This window comes from Callithrix jacchus, chromosome 6, assembly GCF_049354715.1.
Source record: "Callithrix jacchus isolate 240 chromosome 6, calJac240_pri, whole genome shotgun sequence".
Classification (NCBI taxonomy): domain Eukaryota; kingdom Metazoa; phylum Chordata; class Mammalia; order Primates; family Cebidae; genus Callithrix; species Callithrix jacchus.
This window is the reverse complement of record NC_133507.1, coordinates 100,343,549-100,369,217: the sequence shown is the minus strand read 5'-3', so window position 1 is coordinate 100,369,217 and position 25,669 is coordinate 100,343,549. Positions and strand designations below refer to the sequence as shown.

The following is a 25,669-nucleotide window of genomic DNA, read 5'->3' as shown; positions in this document are numbered from 1 at the left end:
TCACTGAAGAGCATTTTCTTTTGTAGTGTTGGTCCCTTATTTTTCTCAATCAGAAACTGTCTTCATTTCACTTTTATTCTCCATGGTTCTTAATGAGAAGTTCTTAAGCATTCTAACGTTGGTCTTTGTTATATGTTGTGGTGTTTCTCTATTCACTTCAACATTTTCTCTTTATCTTTAGTTTTCAACAGTTTCACTAATACGTACGTTGAGTGATTATCCTTGAATACATTGTGTTTGGAGTTCACTGAGCCCCTTGAACATGTAAGTTTATGTTTTATATTGCATGAAATTTCTATCATTTTTTTCAGATATTTTTCCTGCCCTCTTTTTTATTTTCTGTCCTCTTCTTCTGAGATTCCAATCACCACCTGTTAGAGATTTTGCAGTTTTTCTACAGGTCCCTAAGGTTCTGGTTGTTTTTTTTTTCTTCTTTGCAAACTTCTCAATTTTTTCAGATTGACTGTTGTATATTGATCTGTGTGTCATAGACTCTGTTCTCTCTCATTTCATTCTGCTCTTTATCCCATCCAATTTTTTATTTTAAATATTGTTTTGAAATTCTAAAGTGTTCATTTTCTTTTGTTTTCTTTGTGTATTTGTTTATGAAAGATAGGATATATAGGATACATAAATATATCAATAGATAGATTTAAGATAGGTATATTCATATGCTGATATATCCTATCTTTTTATTCTTTATGCATTTATTTTTATGATGGTCAGGAAGTACAGCTAGACTAGCAGCTTTAAAGAATTCAGCTGATTGGGAGGGCAACGCAGGTGGACCACAAGGTCAAGAGATCGAGACCATCCTGGTCAACATGGTGAAACCCCGTCTCTATTAAAAATACAAAAAATTAGCTGGGCATGGTGGTGTGTGCCTGTAGTCCCAGCTACTCAGGAGGCTGAGGCAGGAGAATTGCCTGAACCCAGGAGGCGGAGGTTGCGATGAGCCGAGATCGCGCCATTGCACTCCAGCCTGGGTAACAAGAGCGAAACTCTGTCTCAAAAAAAAAAAAAAAAGAATTCAGCTGAAAATTCTGTCATTTATACTTGAATTCAGTTAAACACTTGGCTGAGTTCATGCATACTGCTAGTTACCCCTCCTCTGACTCTCTCAAGGATCTTCCTCATTCTTTGGCAGTTATAGCTACTCAAGGCCTCTTTCTCTTGCTCCTGCCTAAAACACACTGGGATTTCCTATTGGAGAGGAGATTCAGCTCCCTTTATACTCACATTCTGCCTCAACTGCAGTTGCCCTTAGGCTAAAACTCAAAACAGAACTAACAAAATGGAGGTATTCCTATTCTGCCAGCTACTTTCCGATAAATTTCACTTCCTTCGGAAACCTGCCTGGTTTTGCTCAGGCTTGAGTTGTCAGGTAGCTTTTTTTGTTTTTGTTTGTTTTAAGGTTTTATTAGAGTTTGTAGCTAAATTTGCCTGAAGATTAATGTGTAAGGAATTGCTCTTCCATATCGGGGTTGTAAAACCATTTATTCAACTTTAGTCAAAGTTCTTTTCACTGAGGATTGCTCTGAAGTAAAAGGTTATTTTCCAGTACATTCGTCATCATATCCAGGTGTAGTATTTTTATTTTTCCTTTTCAAGAAGAATTTATTAATGGCAAGTAAATTATATACTTTTAAAAGGTGAAGGTAGTTTATTTCTAGTTCTAATTCTAGTTCAAAGAATAAGTCTAAATACCTGAATTATTAATATGTACACAAATTTCATTATGCTTTCAGGGACAGGTTTTTATGTGAGAGATATAAAATTGGTTAGCAGATGGTGAAAATCCCCCCTCCCAAAAAAAAAAAAGCTCTTTTGGAAGATACTGAATTTGGGTAACATAAGGGAAATCAAAAAGTTAGTGGACAAGCTTTGTTTTTCTTTTATATATATATATATATATATATATATATATATATATATATATATATATATTGCACTTTTGGTTCTGGGGTACACGTGCAGAACATGCAGGATTGTTGCATAGGTACATAAATGGCAAAGTGGTTTGCTGCCTCCATTCTCTTCACTTATATCTGGCATTTCTCCCTATGTTATCCCTCCCCAACTCCCTACCTGCCACTGTCCCTCCCCTAGTACCCCCCAACAGACCCCAGTGTGTGATGTTCCCCTCCCTGTGTCCATGAGTTCTCACTGTTCAACACCCACCTATGACTGAGAACATGCAATGTTTGATTTTCTGTTCTTGTGTCAGTTTGCTGAGAATGATGGTTTCCAGATTCACCCATGTCCCTACAAAGGACACTAACTCATCGTTTTTTTATGGCTGCATAGTATTCCATGGTGTATATGTGACACATTTTCCTTGTCTAGTCTAACATTGATGGGCATTTGGGTTGGTTGCAGTTCTTTGCTATTGTAAACAGTGCCACAATGAACATTCGTGGGCATGTGTCTTTATAACAGAACTATTTATAATCCTTTGGCTACACACCCAGTATGGGATTCTGGGTCAAATGGAATTTCCATTTCTAGGTCCTTGAGGAATTGCCACACTGTCTTCCACAATGGTAGAACCAATTTACACTCCTACCAACAGTGTAAAAGTGTTCCTATTTTTCCACTTCCTCTCCAGCATCTGTTGGCTCCAGATTTTTTAATGATCGCCATTCTAACTGGCATGAAATGGTATCTCAATGCACTTTTGATTTGCATTTCTCTAATGACTAGTGATGATGAGCATTTTAAAATACGTTTGTTGTCCTCCACAGCCAAACTTGACAATCTTCACCCCCATATCCCAGTTTATTTCTAGGATGTAAAAATCCATTATTAGGATAATTTTGAAAAAATTAAGAGTTTAGTACCAATTTTGAATGTAATGATCTTTACATTCCAGAGCACATCAGTAACAAATAAGATACTTAGCAGAGTCTTTTAATAGTCAACTTCAATATTATTAGCAAGTCTTTTCTATCAAGTAGAATTAAGATCCAAAGCACAGTTTTTTAAATTAAGCTTTAAATATCTAGTCCTTTATGTCCTTTGCTCCTCAATTCTAGTTCCTCTTCTAACACTTAAATTATGCAAAGTACTAATACTAATGTTAAATACCATATTACCTATTATCCTACTACTCTAAAACAATAATTATTTTTACTTTAAAATATTGCTTTGCCTATTTTGTCCCTGATTATGTTTAGAACATGTAACAAAAGTAGGATCTCATTACATTGTATACGATCATTGCTACTGACGTAACACTTCAGAAAATAAGATATTTATTTTCTGAAATAAAAATAAGATCTATATCCATATATAAGAAAATTTGCCACCTTTTTCTTTACTTTGGAAGTTCCTGATGTGCTTTAATTTTCATATGCTGTGTTAAAAGTAATCAATTTTGTATTTTAAGTTTCACCTTGTTATTTATTATTCTGGAAATATTTAAATAATATGTAGACATATTTGTTTGGGGGATTGTTTTTCCTATTGTAATAATAACAACATACTAACTAATAATATGGACCTTCCTTTTATCACTGGACAGCGCTGCTTTCCCGCACATATAGAAGAATCATTAATTTTAAGCTTCTTAAGAAGGAACTATTTAATTATTTTATGTACCATAGTTTATTTTACTTTTCCCATAATAATAATTTGTGTTCAGTTTTCTATCTTGTCTTTTAAATTATAAAGAATATTGCAATGAATTTTCTTGATGTTTATCTTGAGGCACATGTACAATATATTTACAGGATAAAATCTACATTTGGAATCACTGAATATATAATACCATATTACATATAGATATATTCTTAGTCCAATAAAAAATGTGGAGAGAGAGAGTGTGTGTGTCTGTAAAATTTGTTTCTAATTTAATTTCTTTATGGTCATAGAATATAATTCTATATGATTTCAATTATTTTATGTTTATTGGTACATGTTGTATGGCCCAGTGTGTGCACTTAAACATGTCACATATTCTGTAATTGCTGGATATAGCATTCTATAAAAGTCAATTATGTCAATTTGGTTGATGGTATTAATCGAACCTTCTATACCCTATTGATTTCCTATCTACTTTTCTCATGTTTTGTTGTAAGAGAAATGTTGAAATTAGCAGCTAAAATTGTCAGTTTGTCAATTTCTCTATGTTTCTCAAAATCTATTAAAGTGTATATTTGCTTTCAATACTTTTCTGGTTCTGGATAATTTTTTATTCTATGTTCTTTAGAGATTATAGATTGGGCTGTAGCTGATTAATGGTATCATAAAAGTTAAACTTCCTTTCCTTATTTTCATTTATTTTGTTGTTCTGAAGGAGGAGAGCAAGGGAAGCCCCTCTACCATATCTCTTAAAACATGTCTGAAGTTATTTCTGACATAAAGAGTCTTGACATTATTGTAGACCACAGTTCCCTTCAGGGAGTTATCTGCATGCCATTTAATAAAATATAGCACATCACTAAAGTACTGAATTCTGCCTCATTGGGATCTTTTAAACTCGGGTTATGTCAAATGGTTCACAGCTTGTGACACTATTATAATCTTATCATTTTTCTTAAGTTTTTGTTTAGGCTGCTGATCAAATGTAGCTTGACATCACTCTAGGTTAATCCTGTCCAATCAAATGTAAGAATAATAGATATGGTGTAAGAGCTTAGTTGCAATGATATAGAAAGAGTCTAATATTCAGGAAATTTCACTGATTGTCATCTACATTGCTCTTTCCTTAGCAGGAACTGTCTAAAGTATAAGTGTATATTAGATCATGCATGACCCAGATTTTCAGTTAAAAAATCTGCAATCCCAGGATATTGATGGTTCTTACTTCACAATTTAATATTTAATATTATGTTATGAACAGGATGAAACAAGATGTGCCACAGAAACTGTGATTTACATTGGAAAACAAACAGGAGAAAAAAGATAAAGTCATTACAAATACCTTATTATTTCTAAATAACTAAAATTTTGCCTAAATATGAATTAAAGGAAGTTTATGGAAATGCTCACCTGAAGTGTAGGTAATTTTTACACAGCAATGTAAATTAATTTTCATTTAAATTATATACCATAATTGCATATTTGTCCCACATACCCAATGTTAAAGCATTTTATTTATGTGATACTGTATTTCCTGTCACAGTTACATATGTAATCTATTTATGTAAATATTTACCTAAATACACTGCAAATTTATAAGTCAAGATATTTTAAAGGTGAGGTGTTGTTTTCTCGTTCTCCCCCCACTAAACCTAAACAGACTTATCCCCTTATAGTTTACTACTATTTCTAGCCTAAATATTGAGTAAATAAATGACATGAGCTGCTTGGTATTGATTTTCCTGACCTCAAATTTCATTTGATACCCATTAGACCTTAGGTGTGGCTAATACTACAATGTGTCAAGGGAGATTGTTTTTATACCCTGCAACCCAAAACAGGAACATTCAATTTTATTTCAGATAAAATAAATAGGTAACCTGGTTTCAATTATTTTCACTAATGAAGATGAATGAGGTAAACAACCAAAAAAAAGGTCCAAATTTATTTATATTGGAAACACTCATCATGTCAAACACTAGATATTAATAATGTAAACTGTTTGGCTTTACTCCCTAGTGGTTTTCCTTCATTACTCTACCAACTAGAAATGAGCATCATACACACTACAGTTACATAGCTAGCTTGAAATATAATTTGACAATTGCTGGCCTCACTTCCTTATCTACTTAACGTTAAAGCTCTGATATGAAGGACTCTAAGGACAAGACTTTCAGCCCAGAATGTGCTTGGCACCAACAGTAATGTGTGTGAATGTGGCCAGGTGTGTGTATGTGTGTGTGTGTGTGTGTGTGTATGTGTGTGCATACACACAAATAACACACACAAATATATCTGTGTATGCTTACCATATATTTATTGAATGTATCCTAATGAGATTTAAAATAATTACTTTTGTATTTAAAGGAACAGATATTTAATGGAATATGAGGCAAAATCTCATTGACTTTTAGTAGGAAACATGAGATTTCAAAGATTTGCTTGAAAAGTGTCTTAAATATTACCTGGGAAAGACTGATAAAATAGTTCACAATTTTTATTAGTAATAAAATAAGAAATTATATCCTAATTTAAAGTCTTCCAAAGACATTAAAGCACTGCTCATAATTTGAAGTTTTAATAAAATTTTAAGATAAATTGATAGTAATAGTAAAACTACAGGTGATAGAGAGATTATCATAATTTTTGTTTGTATCTGGAGAATTACATAGACATTACATTTTCAACACTATAAACAATAAAACAAATATTAGCTATTTCAGAGAAGGACTCTCAAATGGGACATTTTTGTAAAAAGAAAAAAAACCTTTAGAAATACACTTCTTTAACATTTGTCTCATTTCATGTACATTAATTAGGTTTATAAGATAACTTTTATCTTTGAATAGCAATCAAATTTTAGATCTCAGTATAAAATCTTGTTATATGGATATATAGTTAATTATCGTTGCAGTTCCAGATTATAATGATGGCCTCTACACCTAGCTCCCTGCTTCCACATTCAACTGCTTATAGTCTATCATGGCCTCCTCTACAAGATCTATCTTATTATACATGACATTTTTTTTCATATTATGCCTTCTTCATAAACCTTCTTTGGTTTCCTGTTTTACGCAGGAATAACAGTAAGTCTTTCATTCATTTCTCAATGCAAATGGCAATTTATTCAACAAAAAATAAATGAGGAGAAAAAAATACTTAGCAAATCCTGTATTCTAGCTATTGCCCTAGGTCAGTGGTAGAAGATAACAATGTAAATAAATAGTAAAAATTATTTGAGGTAGAGGAATGCCAAAAAGCAAACTATTCACTTAGCATGGAGTAAGCCTTAAGAAGAAATTATCAGAGAAGAGGAGAGAAAGTATTTAACAAAGACTTTTGAAGGAATTTTTTTTTAATGACTATGTCTGCAAAGGGGAATGACTCAGAGACACAGAGGAGTCAGGTGTCTTTCATCTAGAAATTATAAAGAGTTTGGTTCAGGTAGAGATAAATCTGTGCTCTGTGCTGGAGTGGCAGAAGCTCAGATGATGAACCAGTTGTCACATTAGTGACATCAATGATGTCGAGTGTCACTTCAACGACATTTTATAACCTTGTCAGAGTCTGTTAAATATGTGCAATTTTAACATATATCTCTGCTAATGGTGGATGAATAAGAGTGACTAGAGATATGAGAGTGAATTTTTGAAAATAAGCTACTAAAATATCTAGGTAAAAGATGATGAGACTCTGAATTAAGTGAATTATTCATGGGAAAGAGCAGGTAGGAACAAAATAATAGCTATTATTTATTGAGCACTTGCTATGTTAAGTGTTATACTTCTGTGATGGGTAATTATTATGTGTTAACTTGATTAGGCCACTCTGCCTAGTTGTTTGGTAAAAAACTAGTCTAGTCATTGCTGTGGAGGTACTGAGTTGATGTGATCAACATTTACAGTGACCCCACTTCAATTAGAAGAGTATTCTCCATAATATGGATGGTCCTTAGCCAATCAGCTGAAGGCCTTAAGGGTAAAACATGAGGTTTCAAAAAAAAAATGAATTCTACTTCAAAAAACTGTGCCTAACTTTCCCATCTGCCAACCTGCTAGACAGATTTAGGACTCAGCTCATTAATACTTGTCCAGCCTGCTGGCCTGCTACACAGACTTCAAACTTGTCAGCCCTCACAGTTGCATGAGTTATTTCCTTAAAATCCTCTCTCTCTCTCTCTCTCTCTCTTTCTCTCTCGATATACATATATATATATATATATATATATATATATATATATATATATATATCATACACACACACACACACACACACACACATATCTTGCTGGTTCTGTTTTTCTGGAGAATTTTAACTGATACACTTGACATGACTCAGTTAAAACTTAAACAAAACTGGAACTACTTATGACATGTTTCATTTTTAATGTGAGTAAATGTAAGTTTATAGCCTTCAATTGTCCCTTAATCACAAAGCAAAAAGAAGAAAAGAAAAGAACGAAGGAAAGAAAAGAAGGAATGAAATTTCCGGATCATAAGGTAACTTCATGTCTAATTGTTTGAGGAAATACTGGACTATTATACAAAGAAGCTGTACCATTTTACATGCCCACCAGCAGTCTATGAGGGTTGGATATAGACATATTATTTTCTATTTTTTCTTAATAGCTTTCTAATAGAATAGAGGTAGCATTTCATTTGGTTTTGATTTGTATTCACTTACTGTTTAGTAATGCTGAGCCTCTTTTGATGAGCTTACAGGCCATTTACATATTTTCTTTGATATCTAAGTTCACTGCCCATTTGAAAATCAGATTGTTTTCTTTTTACTAAGTTTTTGAATCCTTCTATATTAGACCTCCTGTATACTTTATTCCTGTAATATAGAATTCCTCTATATTAATCTCTTATTAGATATATGATTTTCAAATATTTTCTCCCATTCCATAGACTGCTGTTTTACTTCATTTATAGTGTTCTTGATGCACAAACGTTGTAAATTTTGATAAAATCTAATTTGTCCTTTTTTCTTTTATTTCCTGTGTCTTTTGTGACATATCCAAGAGAGCATTACAAAATGATTCATTTCATTTATTTTTTCTAATATCTTCTAACTTTTGCCTTGTATTTTCTTCTGAAAGTTTTATAGTTTTAGATCTTATGCTGAGATATCTGATCCAGTCTGAGCTATGTTTTGAATGTGGTATTAGGTAAGAGTTTGTTTTTTGTTTATGTGGGTATCTAGTTTTTCTAGTACCTACTGTTTAAAAAAGATAGTCTTTGCCTGACTCAATGATTTGGCACCTTCATTTGGTCACATATGTGAAAGATTCACAGATTCAAATTTATTTTTGGACTCTTTCTTCTTTTCCATTGGTCTATATCACTGTCTTTGTACCAGCACAGGTAATTGATGCTACACTATTTTGAATTCTATATAGTGTAGTAAGTTTTGAAATCAGTAGTGTGAGTCTCCAACTTTCTTCTTTTTTAGGAATGTTTTGGATATCTGAAGCCCTATGAAATTTTATATGAATTTTAGGATAGGCTTTTCTATATCTGCAAAAAAGACATTATTTGAATTTTGATAGGGATTGAATTGAATCTGTAGATTGTGTTGGCCACATTGACATCATAACAAGATTACATCTTCCAATTCATGAACATGGTATGTCTTTACATTTACTATGTGTCATTTAATTTTTTGCAGACATGTTTTGTAGTTTTCATTGTATGAGTCTCTCACCAATTTGACCAAGTTAATTTCTTAGTATTGTATCCTTCTTCTTGCTATTGTAAATAAAATTGTTTTCTTAATTTCCTTTCCAATTGCCCAGGGTTAGTATACAGACTCACAAATTTATATGATTTCTCTGTGTTGACTTTTTATCCTAGTACTTTGCTGAATGTGTTTATTAGTTCTAATAATCACACTACCAGACTTCAAACTATACTACAAGGCTACAGTAATCAAAACTGCATGGTGCTGGTACCAAAACAGAGATACAGACCAATGGAACAAAACCGAAGCATCAGAGGGAACACAACGTATCTACAACCATACAATCTTGGATAAACCTGACAAAAACAAACAATGGGGAAAGGATTCCCTGTTTAATAAATGGTGTTGGGAAAACTGGCTAGCCATGTGCAGAAAGCAGAAACTGGACCCCTTACTGACACCTTACACTAAAATTAACTCCAGATGGATTAAAGACTTAAACATAAGACCTAACACCATAAAAATCCTAGAAGAAAATCTAGGCAAACCCAATCAGGACATAGGAGTAGGCAAGAACTTCATGACCAAAACACCAAAAGCATTGGCAACAAAAGCCAAAATAGACAAATGGGACCTAATCAAACTCCACAGCTTCTGCCCAGCAAAAGAAACAGTCATAAGAGTGAATTGACAACCAACAGAATGGGAACAAATTTTTGCAGTTTACCCATCTGACTGATGGGTAATATCATAGGGCTGACATCCAGAATTTACAAAGAACTCAAACAGATTTACAAGAAAAAAACAAACTAACCCATTCAAAAATGGGCAAAGGATATGAATAGACACTTTACAAAAGAAGACATACATGAGGCCAACAAACATATGAAAAAATGCTCATCATCACTGATCATCAGAGAAATGCAAATCAAAACTACATTGAGATACCATCTCACACCAGTTAGAATGGCAATCAGTAAAAAATCTGGAAACAGCAGATGCTAGAGAGGATGTGGAGAAATAGGAACACTTTTACACTGTTGGTGGGAGTGTAAATTAGTTCAACCATTGTGGAAGACAGTGTGGCAATTCCTCAAAGACCTAAAAATAGAAATTCCATTTGACCCAGCAATCCCATTACTGGGTATATATCCAAAGGACTATAAATCATTCTACTATAAGGACACATGCACACGAACGCTCACTGCAGCACTGTTTACAATAGCAAAGACCTGGAACCAACCCAAATGCCCATCGATGATAGACTGGACTGGGTAAATGTGGTACATATACACCATGGAATATTATGCAGCCATCAAAATGATGAGTTCCTGTCCTTTGTGGGGACATGGATGAACCTGGAGAATATCATTCTCAGCAAACTGACACAAGAACAAAAAATGAAATACCGCATGTTCTCGCTCATAGGCGGTTGATGAACAATGAGAACACATGGACACAGGGAGGGGAGCACTACACACTGGGGTGTATTGGGGGAATAGGGGAGGGACAGTGGTGGGGGGGAGTTGGGGAGAGATAGCAATGGGGAGAAATGCCAGATACGGGTGAAGGGGAGGAAGGCAGCAAATCACACTGCCATATGTGTACCTATGCAACTATCTTGCATGTTCTTCACATGTACTCCAAAACCTAAAATTCAATTAAAAAAAAAGAAAAAAAAATTCTTGCAGGGTAGGTTTAGTGGAAAACTCTTGTTAGTTTTTCTTTATCTCAGAATGTCTTAATTTCTCCCTCATTTTTAAAAGACAGGTTTACCAGATATGAAAGTTTTGGTTAACAGATTTTGATTTGTTTTTTTTTTTTTTCTTTTAGCATTTTGAACACATTGCACCACTGCCTTGTGGCTTCTTATGTTTCTGATGAGAAATCTGCTAATAAGGATACCTTGCATGTGACAAGCAACCTCTCTCAGGCTGCTCTCAAAATTCTCCTTGTCTTTCAACAGTTTAATTATAACTTGTCTTGGTGGGGGTCTCTGAGTTCATCCTATTTGACATTTTTTGAGCTCTTGATTATTTATACTAATGACGTTCATCAAATTTAGGGCTGTTAATTTTTTAAAATATTTTTTTCTACCCCTTTATCTCCCTCTTCTAGTTCTAACATTCCCACAATCCATATGCTGTCCCACTTGATGGTATCCCACAGGTACCTTACATTCTGTTTATTTTTCTTCAGTCTTTCATTTTTTATATTTCTAATATTCAATAATTTCAGTTGTCTTATCTTCAATTTCAATGATTCTTTCTTCTGCTTACTCAAGTATATCTTGACTTTCTAGTAAAATTGTTATTTCATTTATTGTAAGCTTTTGCTCTAGAACTTCTAATTTGGTGACTTTTAGGTTCTCTCTCTCTCTCTGATTTCCATTTTGTTTTTATTATCATATTCTTGATATTTTCCCTGACTTCCGTTACTTCTTGATGTTGGGCCTTTTATCCCTTTGCATTGGCTATACTTCCTTATTGCTTTGTATTCTTCACAATTTTTGTTGTTGTTGAAAATCAGACATTTGATTCTAATAATTTTGATGACTTTGAAAATTAGATTCTCCCGATATAATGTGGCTCTGTGTCCCCACCAAAATCCCACCTTGAGTTTTAATAATCCCCACATGTCGTGGTAGTGACCTGATGGGAGGTGACTAAATCATGGGGCCAGATTTTTCGCTAGTTGTTTTCATGATAGTTAATAAGTCTCATGAGAGCGGATGGTTTTATAAAGGGGAGTTCTCTTGCACATGCCCTCGTGCCCACTGCTTTGTAAAAGTTCACTATTTCTTTTTCTCCCACCGTGATTTTGAGGCCGCCCCAGCCATGTGGAACCCTTGAGGCCATTAAAATCTCTTTTCTTTATAAATTAGTCTCAGGTATGTTTTTATTAGCAACATGAGAACAGACTAATACATCCCCATTTCGCATGGTATGCTATTTTGTTTTTGCTTTTGTTTTGTTATCTTGGTTCTTTTGTAATTGTTGTAGGCTGCCTTTATGCTGAGGATCAGCCTCAGGCGAAAACTTAAAGTCTTCTGGAGTCTTTTGTAAGCCTACATCTTTCCTGCGCATACATGAAGACTTGCTAATTTCTCCCATATATTCAGTTGCCTCTGAATGTCTTAATTTTTAATGGCTGACATCCTCCAAAAAATAAAAACATGAAGGGTAGGAAAGAGCACTGACCATTTAAATGCCTCAGAATTCAGTTCAGCTGGAGGGAGAGAAGCTTGTTACAAGGCTCTAAGGATGGGAAACAATAGTTGCCTTCCTCCATATCTGCAACTTCATAATCAGAAGGGGCAATAAGCAATAAGAACACAAATCCTGACTTATTTGCATCCCAGTGCCTTTATGTCCACCCTGGTTCCTGCAAGATGCATGTATGCTCCTGGAACAGAAGCACTGCTGCCTGTCATGGGGCTGGGGGTCAAAGATGGGTAGCTGCTTCTGAGCTAAGAGTTCAAGTCAACTAAAATTAACCACAAACTTCCATTTAAGCCTTCACATGAAAGTTACACACTTTCAATAGACTAGAGTTGTCAATAGTTATGTGTCTACTGCAGCAATTGTTATCTGGATAGAAAAACATATTCCTGGTGCTTCTCATTCCACCATAATTCCCAGACTCCTCTCCCCAAACCATTTCTTTTCAATAAAACATTTATTACAGTTAAAGTGGTCTACTCACCACCTTCTCCAAGTAATGCACTCTTTATTGCTTCAGGTTCATTTTTCCACAAATTTCAACAGATCCAAACTGCCTTTACGCATACTTAGTGCTACTGAAAATTCTCCTAAATATTTTGAGTTTTAACTTAGATCCTATTCGTCCATAAATTATGTCAATCCCTTGCCTCTCTTCTATAAAACCAGGAATTTCTTTTGCAGCAAATAGGATTAGAAGCTGAAAATGAAGGATAATTAATTATCCTTAGTAAATACTACAAGGCTCCTTAATTTATTTAATGCAAAACTAATTAAAGTATTATAATGACTCATCTCTAATAAATCATATTGCTGAGTTTGCTAATGGCTTCAAATATTGACAAAGCATGCCATACTCGATGAAATGGACCATTGGCGATTTGTAGAAATATGTCCTTTACTTTTTTAAATTTATGTTTGCATGCACGCAAAAGATAAACTTGATAAATATAAAATTTCTCTTAAGAATTCCCCAAAAGAGTTTGAAAAACGACATTACAGAAAACTTAAGCTTAATTCTCCGCAAAACTAGTAACCCTAAAATTCCCTAAGATGTTTAAATTCATATGAAAACATATTTTTTAATTATAGTAAAAGTTAACACCTACAAAATACTTATTTTAGGCCAAAGTGCTTAAGAGCTGTATTAATACACTAAACACCATAATAGCACTATTGATAAAGACTGCCATTCTAAAGATGAGAAAAGTAAGGCATATCAAGATTAAATAATGTTCTGAAGATCAACAGCTAGTAAGCAGTAGAACTAGGAGGTAATCACCTGCAATATGGCTTCAATCAGTAACCTATAATTTTAATACACTTTTACTATTTGCATAATTGTCTTAAATATATTAAAAATAAGGAATCAATAACAAATAAAGAAAATGCATACAATTAACATTAATTCCTTGAGTGTATCAAAGTGCTATTATTTCTTAATATTTGAGCACTCTCAAATATTAAGAATAAGAGGGTCATTTAAAACCAACCAAAGTATAAAAGATTTACCAAAATACTGTTCGAGTATTTTGTATTTTGGACAAAATACTGCTCAGTAATTTGGACAAAAGGTAAAGTTGTCTTGGGTTTCTGTGTTCTGGAATTCTGTCTGTTCCGAAGTTCCTTCTGGCCCCATGGAACAGCTCTATTGTTCACAACATCGGGGTGAAACAGGTAGGGTGAGAGTGCCTGCCACCTCCTGGTGTCCACTCACCACTGTCTATGAATGTTTGATTGACTGCATGCCTTACCTAAATCAAACCTGGCACATTCATATTTACCATATTCTGTTCAGATTTTGCTACCAGTTTTCAGAAATATAATAGTGGGATGGATTTACAGAGAGTTCTGCTACAGTAGATTAAATGCATAGTTTGTTAATTTTTCTAAATATCTACAAGATAAAAGCAAACATAATGTCCATAATCTATGGTATCTGGAAAATTGCAGACATTTTTCATTTTAAATCACTAACCTATTTTCTTCATAATTATTTACTAAATTATTCAACCATGTAGAATAGAAATGACAGTGAATGCAGGGTTCTTTGTAGGATTTCTTTGAATATTTGAGGGTCCAGATTATTTGCAGCAAAAGGAAACTTTATTTAACAACAGTGTATTATTCTGTAGCCTTCTGTGACAGGAAATATCTATTACAACCTCCCTATTTCACTAATCAGCTTAAGAAATATATTCAGATTTATAAAACAGGATATAAATAACAGTCATGTTCAACTTATTATGAAAAATAGTCACATTTTCCAAAATAATTATCACAATGATATGATGGTATACATACTTATGTTTATAGATGAGGAAATTGAGGCTTGTAGGAAATGAAAAACTTAACTCAGCCAACCAGCTGTTGTTAAAACAACAATTCAAATTTTTAAAAACCTACAGGATTCTAAACTATGTTAAAAGAATTAGTTAAAGGTTAGAGTTAGGGTTACCCAATCAGAATTATTAAAGATAATTAACGTAAATATATTGATTAAGGTATAAAAAATTTGAATTCAATAGAAAGATTTATTCATCATTTTATAAGATTTGTACTCTTTACAACATAGTTCAGATTATGTAATGCAAGACTGATAAACAACTAAAGAAAAATAATCATTTATCCACTGTATTTAGTAAAAAATATAAATCTTGGAAAAATAATCATTAAGATTGATACAGTAGGCACATACTCACTGTACTTGTCATATAGAAAATATATAAAATTATCCATCACATAAAAAGCATTTTTTAAAAAAATCCTAAGCCATAAAGCATGTCTCATCAATTTCAGTCACTAACTAAAACTAACTAAAAAATAACAGTAAAACTTAATCCAGAAGCCATAACAGAATCAATGTTTTAGTATTCCAACAAAAACAAAAAACAAAAAAACCCTACCAGACCTAGTTACATTCATAGGTTAACTAGTGCAGAAGGATTTTAATAACACAGAAATTATAAAAATAGAAATGAAAGAGAAAATGTCATTATCAACAAAAAGCATAACAGTCTACACAGAATTATTTGGAATTCATAATTGTGTGTAGCAAGGTTGATATATATATAATAAATAGAGTACCTTTCTATTTACCAGTAGCAAACATTTTTATAAAATAAGAAATGTAAACATTTAAAACAGTGACCAAAATGATAAAGTGCAAGTTTTTCGATATAAAATTGTAAAATTTGACTGAGATATTAAGTTTTAAATAACTAAATGTATATATTAAATTTTTTAGATTGAAGATTCAGTACCACTAAGATGGTAATTTTCCAAATTTGACATATAGATTCAAAATAATGCCATTGAAAATTCTAAAAGCAACCACGTAACATGAAAGAAAATTGTGACATTTATATGAAAGGCTAAAAAGTCAAGAAGAGTCAAAATTAGCACATGAAACTGCCTTGTCAGACAGTAAAGCTTATTTTAATTAAGACACTGTTGTCTTAGGACATTAATAGACAAACCACCTGGAGAAAAAAGAAAAGAGCCAGGGAAGACTCATTCATATGTGGAGTTAAACGCTGCAGATGAGTATTTAAAGAATGAGTTGGTCAATAAGAGGGGTCAGGACAATTGTTGGCAATATGAAACAAATATAAAAATGGATAGTGATATAATACCACAACCAAAAATGCAATTTTAGATGGATGGATCAAGAACCTATACATAGAAGGCCCACTTGAAAAATTCTAGAGAACTATTATTTCATTGTAAAGATTTCTTTAATAACAAAAAGTACAAATCAGCCTGATTTGATAAATCAGGTTTTATTTGTTTATTTATTTTTTGAGATGGAGTTTCACTGTTGTTACCAAGACTCGAATGTAATGGCACAATCTTGGCTCACCGCAACCTCCGCTTCCTGGGTTCAAGCAATTCTCCTGCCTCAGTCTCCCAAGTAACTGAAGCTACAGGTGCACACCACCATGCCCAGCTAATTTTTGTATTTTTATTAGAGACAAGGTTTCACCTTATTGACCAGGATGGTCTCGATCTCTTGACCTCATGATCCACCCACCTAGGCCGCCCAAAGTGCTGGGATTATAGGCATGAGCCACCGCGCCCAGCAGGTTTCATTTATTAAAAAGTACTGTTCATTAAAAAATTCTGTTCACAACTTCCACCAAGATGGCTGAATGGGAATAGCTCTGATCTGCAGTTCTTATTGAGAGCACACTGGAAGATGAGTGATCTCCTCATTTCCAACTGAAACCTCATTGAAACTGATTAGACAGTAGGAACAGTCCAATGTGTGCAAGGTGAGGCAGGGTAGGGCACAGCCTCACCTGGGAGGTGCAAGGGGCCAGAGAACTCTCTTTCCCAGCCAAAGCAAGCCATTAGGGACTTTTCCAGACACTCCAGCACTTCAGCTCAGATACTGCACTTTTGCCACAGTCTACACAACCGGCAGACCAGGAGATTCCCTCAGGCACCTACAATGCCAGTGCTCTGGGTTTGCAGCACAAAACTGGGTGGCTATTTTAGTCTAGTGGCACCTGGAATGCCAGCGAGACAGAACAACTCATTTCCCCTAAAAAAGGGGGCTGAAGCCAGGGGGCCAAGTGAGCCTGCTTGGCAGGTGGCACCCCTATGAAGATTGGGAAGCTAAGATCCACTGGCTGAAAATTCTCAGAGGCAACATAGCAGTCTGAGCTTGACCTGGAATGTTCAACCTTGGTGGAGGAGGGGCGCCTGCCATTTCTGAGGCTCTGGTAGGCAGTTTCAACACTGCCTGTGTAAACAAAGCCCCTGGTAAGTTTACACAGCAACTGGGTGGAGGAAGGCCTCTAGACTCTCTTCTTGCTGGGCAGGGCATCTCAGAAAAAAAGACAGCAGCCCATCAGGGACTTACAAAGCCCCCACCTTCCTGGGACAGAGCAATTGGGAAAAGAGGTGTTTGTGGGTTTGCTTCAACAGACTTAAACGTCCCTGCCTGCAGCCCCCAGCACAGTGCCTGTGCTCCATTAAGGGACAGGCCAACTCCTCAAATGGCTCTTTGGACCCCCAACCCCTGGGTATTCTGACTGGGAGACATGTCATACAGGAGAGCTCTGGCTGACATCTGGCAGGTACCCTTTTGGGACCAAGCTACCAGAAGAAGGAACAGGCATCAATCTTTGCTGTTCTGTAGCCCCCACAAGTGGTTCACAGGCAAGCAGGGTCTGGAGTGGACCTCCAGCAAACTCCAGCAAACCTACAGCAGAGGGACCTGACTATTAGAAGGAAAACTAACAAACAGAAAGAAATGCCTCAACATCAACAGAAAGGACATTCATTCAGAAACTCCATCCAAAAGTCACCAACTTCAAAGACCAAAGGTGGTAAATCCACTAAGATGGGAAGGAACCAGCATAAAAAGGCTGACATCACCATAAGCCAGAATGCCTCTTCTCCTCTAAGGGATCACAACTCTTGACCAGCAAGGAAACAAAACTGGATGGAGAATGAGTGTGACTAACTGACAGAAGCAAGCTTCAGAAGGTAGGTAATAACAAACTTCTCCAAGCTAAAGGAGCATGTTCTAACCAAATGCAGGGAAACTGAGAACCTTGAAAAAAGGTTAGATGAATTGCTAATGATATTAACCAGCATGGAAAAGAACATAAACGACATAATAGAGCTGAAAAACACAGCAGGAGAACTTGGTGAAGCATGTACAAGTCTCAATAGCCAAATCAATCAAGTAGAAGAAAGGATATCAGAGACTGAAAATCAACTCAATGAAATAAAGCAAGAAGGCAAGATGAGAGAAAAAAGAGTGAAAAGAACAAAGCTTCCAAAAAATATGGAATTATATGAAAAGACCAAATCTACATTTGATTGGTGTATCTGAAAGTGATGAGGAAAATGAAACCAAGTTGGAAAAGACTCTTCAGGATATTATCCAGGAGAACTTCCCCAACCTAGCAAGGCAGGGCAACATTCAAGTACAGGAAATACAGAGAGCACCACAAAGGTATTCCTTGAGAGGAGCAACCCCAAGGTACATTATTGTCAGATTCACTAGGGTTGAAATGAAGGAAAAAAAATGCTAAGGGCAGCCAGAGAGAAAGGGTGGATACCCACAAAGGGAAGCCCATCAGACTCACAGCAGATCTCTTGGCAGAAACCCTACAAGCCAGAAGAGAGTAGGGGCCAATATTCAACATCCTAAAGAAAAGAAATTTTCAACTCAGATTTCACATCCAGCCAAACTAAGCTTCATAAGCAAAGGGAAAATAAAATCCTTTATGGACAAGAAACTGCTGAGAGATATTGTCACCACCAGGTCTGCCCTACAAAAGCTCCTGAAGGAAGCACTAAACATAGAAAGGAACGATCAGTACCAACCATTGCAAAAACATACCAAACTGTAAAGACTATCAATAATATGAAGAAACTGCATCAACTAATGGGCAAACAACCAGCTGGCATCAAAATGGCAGGATCAAACTCACACATAACAATATTAACCTTAAACATAAATGGGCTAAATGCCTCAATCAAAAGACAAAGATGCAAATTGGATAAAAACTCACACCCCTTGGTGTGCTGTATTCAGGAAACCCACTCATAGGCTCAAAATAAAGGGATGGAAGAATACCTATCAAGCAAATGGAGAGAAAAAAAGGGGGTTGCAATCCTAGTCTCTGATAAAGTAGACTTTAAACCAACACAGAACAAAAGAAACAAAGAGGGGCATTACATAATGATAAAGGGATTAATGGAACAACATGAGCTAACTATCCTAAATATATATGCATCCAAAACAGGAGCATCAAGATACATAAAGCAAGTTCTCAACAACCTACAAATAGACTTAGACTCCCACACAATAATAGTGAGAGACCTTAACACCCCACTGTCAATAGTAGACAGATCAATGATACAGAAAATTAACAAGGATATCCGTAGTTCAGGAATTCACATCTGGACCAAGAAGACCTAATAGACATTTAAAGAATTCTCCACCCCAAAACCACAGAATATACATTCTTCTCAGCACCATCACTTATTGTAATATCAACCACATAATTGGAAGTAGAACACTCCTCAGCAAATGCAAAAGATGGAAATCATAACATACAGCATCTCAGACCACAGGGCAATCAAATTAGAACTCAGGATTAAGAAACTCCTTCAAAACCACACAACTATATGGAAACTGAACAACCTGCTCCTGAATGACTACTGGATAAATAATGAAATGAAGGCAGAAACAAAGATGTTCTTCGAAACCAATGAGAATAAAGATATAATGTACCATAATCTCTGGGACATATTTAAAGCAGTGCCTAGATGGAAATTTATGGCACTAAATACATACCAGAGAACCAAGGAAAGATATAAAATCAACACCCTAATGTTATGATTAAAAGAACTAGAAGAGGAAGGTCAAAAAATTCAAAACCTAGCAGAAGGCAAGAAATAACTAAGATCAAAGCAGAACTGAAGAAGATAGAGATACAAAAAATCCTTCAAAAAATCAATAAATCCAGGAGCTCGTTTTTGAAAAGATCAACAGAACAGATAAACCACTAGCCAGACTAATAAAAAAGAAAAGAGAGGAAATTCAAATAAATGCAATAAAAAATGATAAAGGGGCTATCACTGCTGATCCCACAGAAATACAAACAACCATCAGAGATTACTACAAACACCTCTATGCAAATAAACCAGTAAATCTAGAAGAAATGGATAAATTCCTGGATACCTACACACTCCCAAGACTAAACCAGGAAGAAGTTGAATTCCTGAAGAAACCAATAACAAGTTCTGAAGTTGAGGCAGCAATTAATAGCCCACTAACCAAAATGTCCAGAACCAAACAGGTTTATAGCTGTGTTCTACCAGAGGTACAAAGAGGAGCTGGTACCATTCCTTCTGAAACCATTCCAAACAATACAAAAAGAGGGAATCCTTCCCAAATCATTTTATGAGACCAACATCATCCTGATACCAAAACCTGGCAGAGACACAACTGAAAAAGAAAATTTTAGTTTTCTAAACCTGGGATCAAGTTGGCTTCAGCCCAGGGATGCAAGGCTGGGTCAACATCCACAAATCTATAAACATAATCCATCACATAAATAGAACCAAAGACAAAAACCACATGATTATCTGAATAGATGCAGAGAAAGCCTTCGAGAAAATCCACAGCCCTTTATGCTAAAAACTCTGAATAAATAAACTAGTTATCAATGGATCACTTCTCAAAATAATAAGAGCTATCTATGACAAATCCAAGCTAATATCATACTGAATGGGCAAAAACTGGAAGCATTCCCTTTGAAAACTGGCACAAGGATGCCCTCTCACCACTCCTACTCAACATAGTATTGGAACTTCTGGCTAGCACCAGCTGTTAAGAGAAACAGATAAAGTGTATTTAAATAGGAAGAGAGGATGTCAAATTGTCCCTGTTTGCAGATGACATGATTGTATATTTAGAAAACCCCATTGTCTCAGCCACAAATCTTTTGAAGCTGTTAAGACTCTTCAGCAAAGTCTCAGGACACAAAATCAATGCACAAAATGTACAAGCATTTATATTTACCAATAATAGACAAATAACCAAATCATGAGTGAACTCCCATTCACAATTGCTACAAAGAGAATAAAATACCTAGGAACATGACTTATAAGGGATGTGAAGGACCTCTTCAAGGAGAACTACAAACCACTGCTCAAGGAAATAAGAGAGGACACAAACAGATGGAAAAACATTCCATGCTCATAGTTAGGAAGAATCAATATCATGAAAATGGCCCAAAGTAATTTATAGATTCAATGCTATCCATCAAGCTACCAATGACTTTCTTCACAGAATTGGAAAAAACCACCTTAAACTTCACATGGAACCAAAAGAGAGCCCACATAGCCAAGACAATCCTAAGCAAAAAGAAAAAACAAACAAACAAATAACAAAAAAAAAACAGAGCTGGAGGCATCATATTCCCTGACTTCAAACTGTATTATAAGGCTACTGTATTCAAAACAGGATATACTGGTACCAAAAGAGAGATATAGATGAATGGAATAGAACAGAGGCCTTGGAGGCAATGCCACACATCTACAACCATCTGATCTTTGACAAACCTGAAAAAACAAGTAATGGAGAAAGGCTTCCCTATTTAATAAATGGTGTTGGGAAAATTCAATAGCCATATGCAGAAAGCTGAAACTGGATCCCTTTCTTATATCTTATAAAAAAATTAACTCTAGATGGGTTAAAGATTTAAACATGAGACCTAACACCATAAAAACTCTAGAAGAAAACCTAGGCAATACCATTCAGGACACAGACATGAGCAAGAACTTCATGACTAAAATACCAAAAGCAATGGCAACAAAAGCCAAAATAGACAAATGGGATCTAAGTAAACTCCAGAGCTTCTGTACAGCAAAAGAAACTATCATTAGAGTGAACCAGCAACCAACAGAATGGGAAAAAATTTTTGCAATATACCCATATGACAAAGTGATAATATCCAGAATCTATGGAGAACTTAAACAAATTTATGAGAAAAATACAAATAACCCCACCAAAAATTGGAAAAAAAATGAACAGACGCTTTTCAAAAGAAGACATTTATGCAGCTAACAAACATTCAAAAAAAAATCTCATCACTGGTCATTAGAGAAATGCAAATCAAAACCACATTGGGATACCACCTCACACCAGTTAGAATGGTAATCATTAAAAAATCAGGAGACAACAGATACTGGAGAGGATGTGGAGAAATATGAATGCTTTTTCACTGTTGGTGGGTGTGTAAATAAATTCAACAGTTGTGGAAGACAGTGTGGCAATGCCTCAAGGATCTAGAAATTGAAATACCATTTGATCCAACGATACCATTACTGGGTATATACCCAAAGGATTATAAATTATTCTACTATAAAGACACATGCACATGTATGTTTATTGTGGCACTGTTCACAATAGCAAAGACTTGAAACCAACCCAAATGCCCATCAATGACAGACTGAATAAAGAAAATGTGGCACATATACACCATGGAATAGTATGCAGCTATAGAAAAACATGAGTTCATGTCCTTTTCAGGGATATGCATGAAACTGGAAACCATCATTCTCAGCAAACTGACACAAGAACAGAAAACCAAATACCACATGTTATCACTCATAAGTGGGTGCTGAACAGTAAGAATACATTGACACAGAAAGGAGAATATCACACTCTGGGGCCTGGTGGGCTGGGGGGATTGGGGAGAGATAGCAGGGAGTGGGGGAATTGGGGAGGGATAGTATTAGGAGAAATACTTAATGTAGATAATGGGGTGATGGATGCAGCAATCCACCACCATGGCAAGTGTATACCTATATAACAAACCTGCATGATCAGCACTTGTACCCCACAACTTAAAGTATAATAAGAACATTTCTTTAAAAAATTCTCTTCATAGAAATGAATTATTAAGAGTATGAGAAGCCAAAAACTAGATGAAGATAGACCCAATAATGTATTAATAGTTAGAACATATAAGGAGTTATTTTTAATTAAGAAAAATAAAAAATGTGATTGGACAAACACATAAATATATATTCAACATGTGAGAAAATATAAATTGCCAGTAACCATATGAAAAGTTTCTAGAGCTCATTAGAATTCAAGAAAATACTAAATATTAATAAAACTGTAATGAAATACCATTTTTTATCATTTGAGTAATTACTTAAAAGTCTGGAAAAATAGGTGTTGGCAAGAATATGGAACAAAGGGAACTCTCTTATTGTTGCTTGTAGGTGTATACACACTTAACAGATAATCTAGAAATCAGTTTGGTGATGCTTAGGACATTTGAGCATGCACATGATAGTAAGCAATACTACTTCCTGAGCAGTATTCCCTTGAGAAGGGCTTTACTTGGTCACCATGAGATACATACAAGAATATAATATTGCACGCTGGCTCAGTGATCTGTAATCCCATCATTTTAAGAGGCCAAGGCCAGTGGATTGCTTGTCAGGAGTTTGAGATCAGCTGGGCCAAGGTGGTGAAATCTTGTGTCTATTACAAATACAAAATTTAGCCAGGTGTGGTAGGACGTGCCTGTAATCCCAGCTACTCTGGAGGCTGAGGCACAAGCATCGCTTGAACCTGCAGGCAGATGTTGCAGTGAACCAAAATCACACTCCAGCCTGGGCAACAGAGCAAGACTCTGCCTAATATATATATATACACACACACACACACACACACACACACGTTTATATGTGTGTGTATGTATATGTGTATATTTATTTATATGTATCTATGTGTGTGTATATATATATATATATACACATGTACATATACGTATACAATATTGCTAAACTGTTTTACACATCAATAATTATCTTTTTGAGTTTGTGACAATTTCAAAATAAAAATAAAAATCCTCTCTTAAGTGAATATCAAATAATTCTGTCTAAAATTTTTACCCTCAACAATACTTTAAGAAAAAATAATCTTTAATTTTTCATGAAAATTGGCAATAATTACGAAATGGAAATTACTCAGTTGTACGCCCCAGTACCCTTGAATCTAGGTTTCATTATAAACCAGAAGTTTAATCCTATATTACTTAATAAGTTTTTGTCTTTTTTAACTGATAGAATAATACTAGTTAATTTAATATATTCTTAAGTTGGAATATTAGGTAAAAGATATAAAGGACTTAAGAAGACATCATGTTTTATAGGACAAGTTCTCCCATGTTTTTTTCCAATGGTTTCAGTAAACATCTTCTGTAGAACCATGATTATTAGAGTTCAGTGCATAGTAATGCCTCTGCTTACCAGCTGCTGCCCTTGGACACCCCAGGCTGCGTACTGCAAGACGGAGTCTTCTACTTCTGGAGGATTTAACTCCCAAACTTCCCTTGAAAAAAGTGAATATTTTTACATGAACAAAGTGATATCTACACCAACAGTTTATTAACACGATTGCTCATGAAAACCAGATAATCAAAGAACTTACCTAGTGTGTATGTTGTAAATCACATATGAAGCAGTATATGAATAATGAAAAATCTGAAATTAAAAAAGAAACATTATTGATCATAGCTTTAACAATGTGACTACATATATTCTTAGTAAAATCCAGGGAATCCAAGTATTGGGGTTAAGGAAAAATTAAAATATAAAATATTCTGCCTCAGAAGTTTATCACCCTCTCTGTGCTTTATGCTTAACTTTTCTTTCTAATATCAATTCCATTTCTTATTTAATCCACACTATCTTGAGTATAATTGTGATTATATTACTTTCTTGTTCAAAATTTTCAGTGATGCTCTATTGCCTGTAAAATAAAGTTCAAACTGCCTTATCTGGTGTTAAAGAATTTTGTTATTTTGGCTTCTACGTGTTTTTCTATACTTATCACCTACTGCCTCACTTTACTTATCTATACTTCAAATTAGATGGATTCTCCCTGTATGTCCTAAACTTTTTTAGTTTTTGCCCCAAGGACATTTATCTTAACTGAGGTGAAAATTCTACTTCTTTCTAATATAGCCCCTGTATGGAGCTCATATTGATTTCTTCTATTAAAATCCATCTCACACAGTTTCCTGCATGACTCTTAGGACATGTCTCACTCTGTAGTGAAATTATATAAACATTCTATATAAGAAGTCTCCTTCTCCCACTAGAATGTTGTCAGATACAGATGTCTATTGCATCCTCCACATTACCTTGCACAGTGCCATGTTTAAATGCATTCAACTGATATTTCTTAAGTAATGGCTCTGATGGAAAAAACTAATGCATGATGAAGTATTTGTTGGTGAAGTCAAAGTGAGATAATACTCTCCACACCTTTATAGCAATGATCGAAAATGACATATTAAGCAGATGGCTGCAAGTATGTAATATCTAAAAATCCCTGTTTCTTTTTTAAAGAGTATCTTTCCAAGGACTGCAGAACCTATGACCCATTAAATTTCAAACATAAGACTCTAGAGCATAATGCAAAAATACATCTATCTTTTGCTTCTTAATAATAAAAGACGATGAAATAGTGGAATACAGAGGAAATGAGGAAAATTGCAAAAGATGGTTTAGGAAAAGAAATGATGAGTATATTTCTGTGAGAATTATTTTTCTCTAAGCTATGTGAATCTAGTGAAGAAAATTGTTCTTTAGCTAGCTATATTGTTATACCATTATTTCCAGGATTTACA

General features: G+C 34.8%; 1 protein-coding gene across 5 annotated transcripts in view; it reads right to left on the bottom strand.

The window, feature by feature from the left end:
• The window catches only part of DPP10 (dipeptidyl peptidase like 10), a 1,417,953-nt gene that overhangs the window by 123,122 nt on the left and 1,269,162 nt on the right, over nt 1-25,669 (bottom strand). For all 5 annotated transcript variants that reach the window (XM_078327944.1, XM_035306582.3, XM_035306580.3 and 2 more), the window contains 2 exons: nt 24,466-24,518; nt 24,285-24,366 (listed from right to left, as the gene is read on the bottom strand). In XM_078327944.1, coding sequence (XP_078184070.1) covers nt 24,285-24,366; nt 24,466-24,518 — 135 coding nt within the window. The remainder of the gene's footprint in view (nt 1-24,284; nt 24,367-24,465; nt 24,519-25,669) is intronic.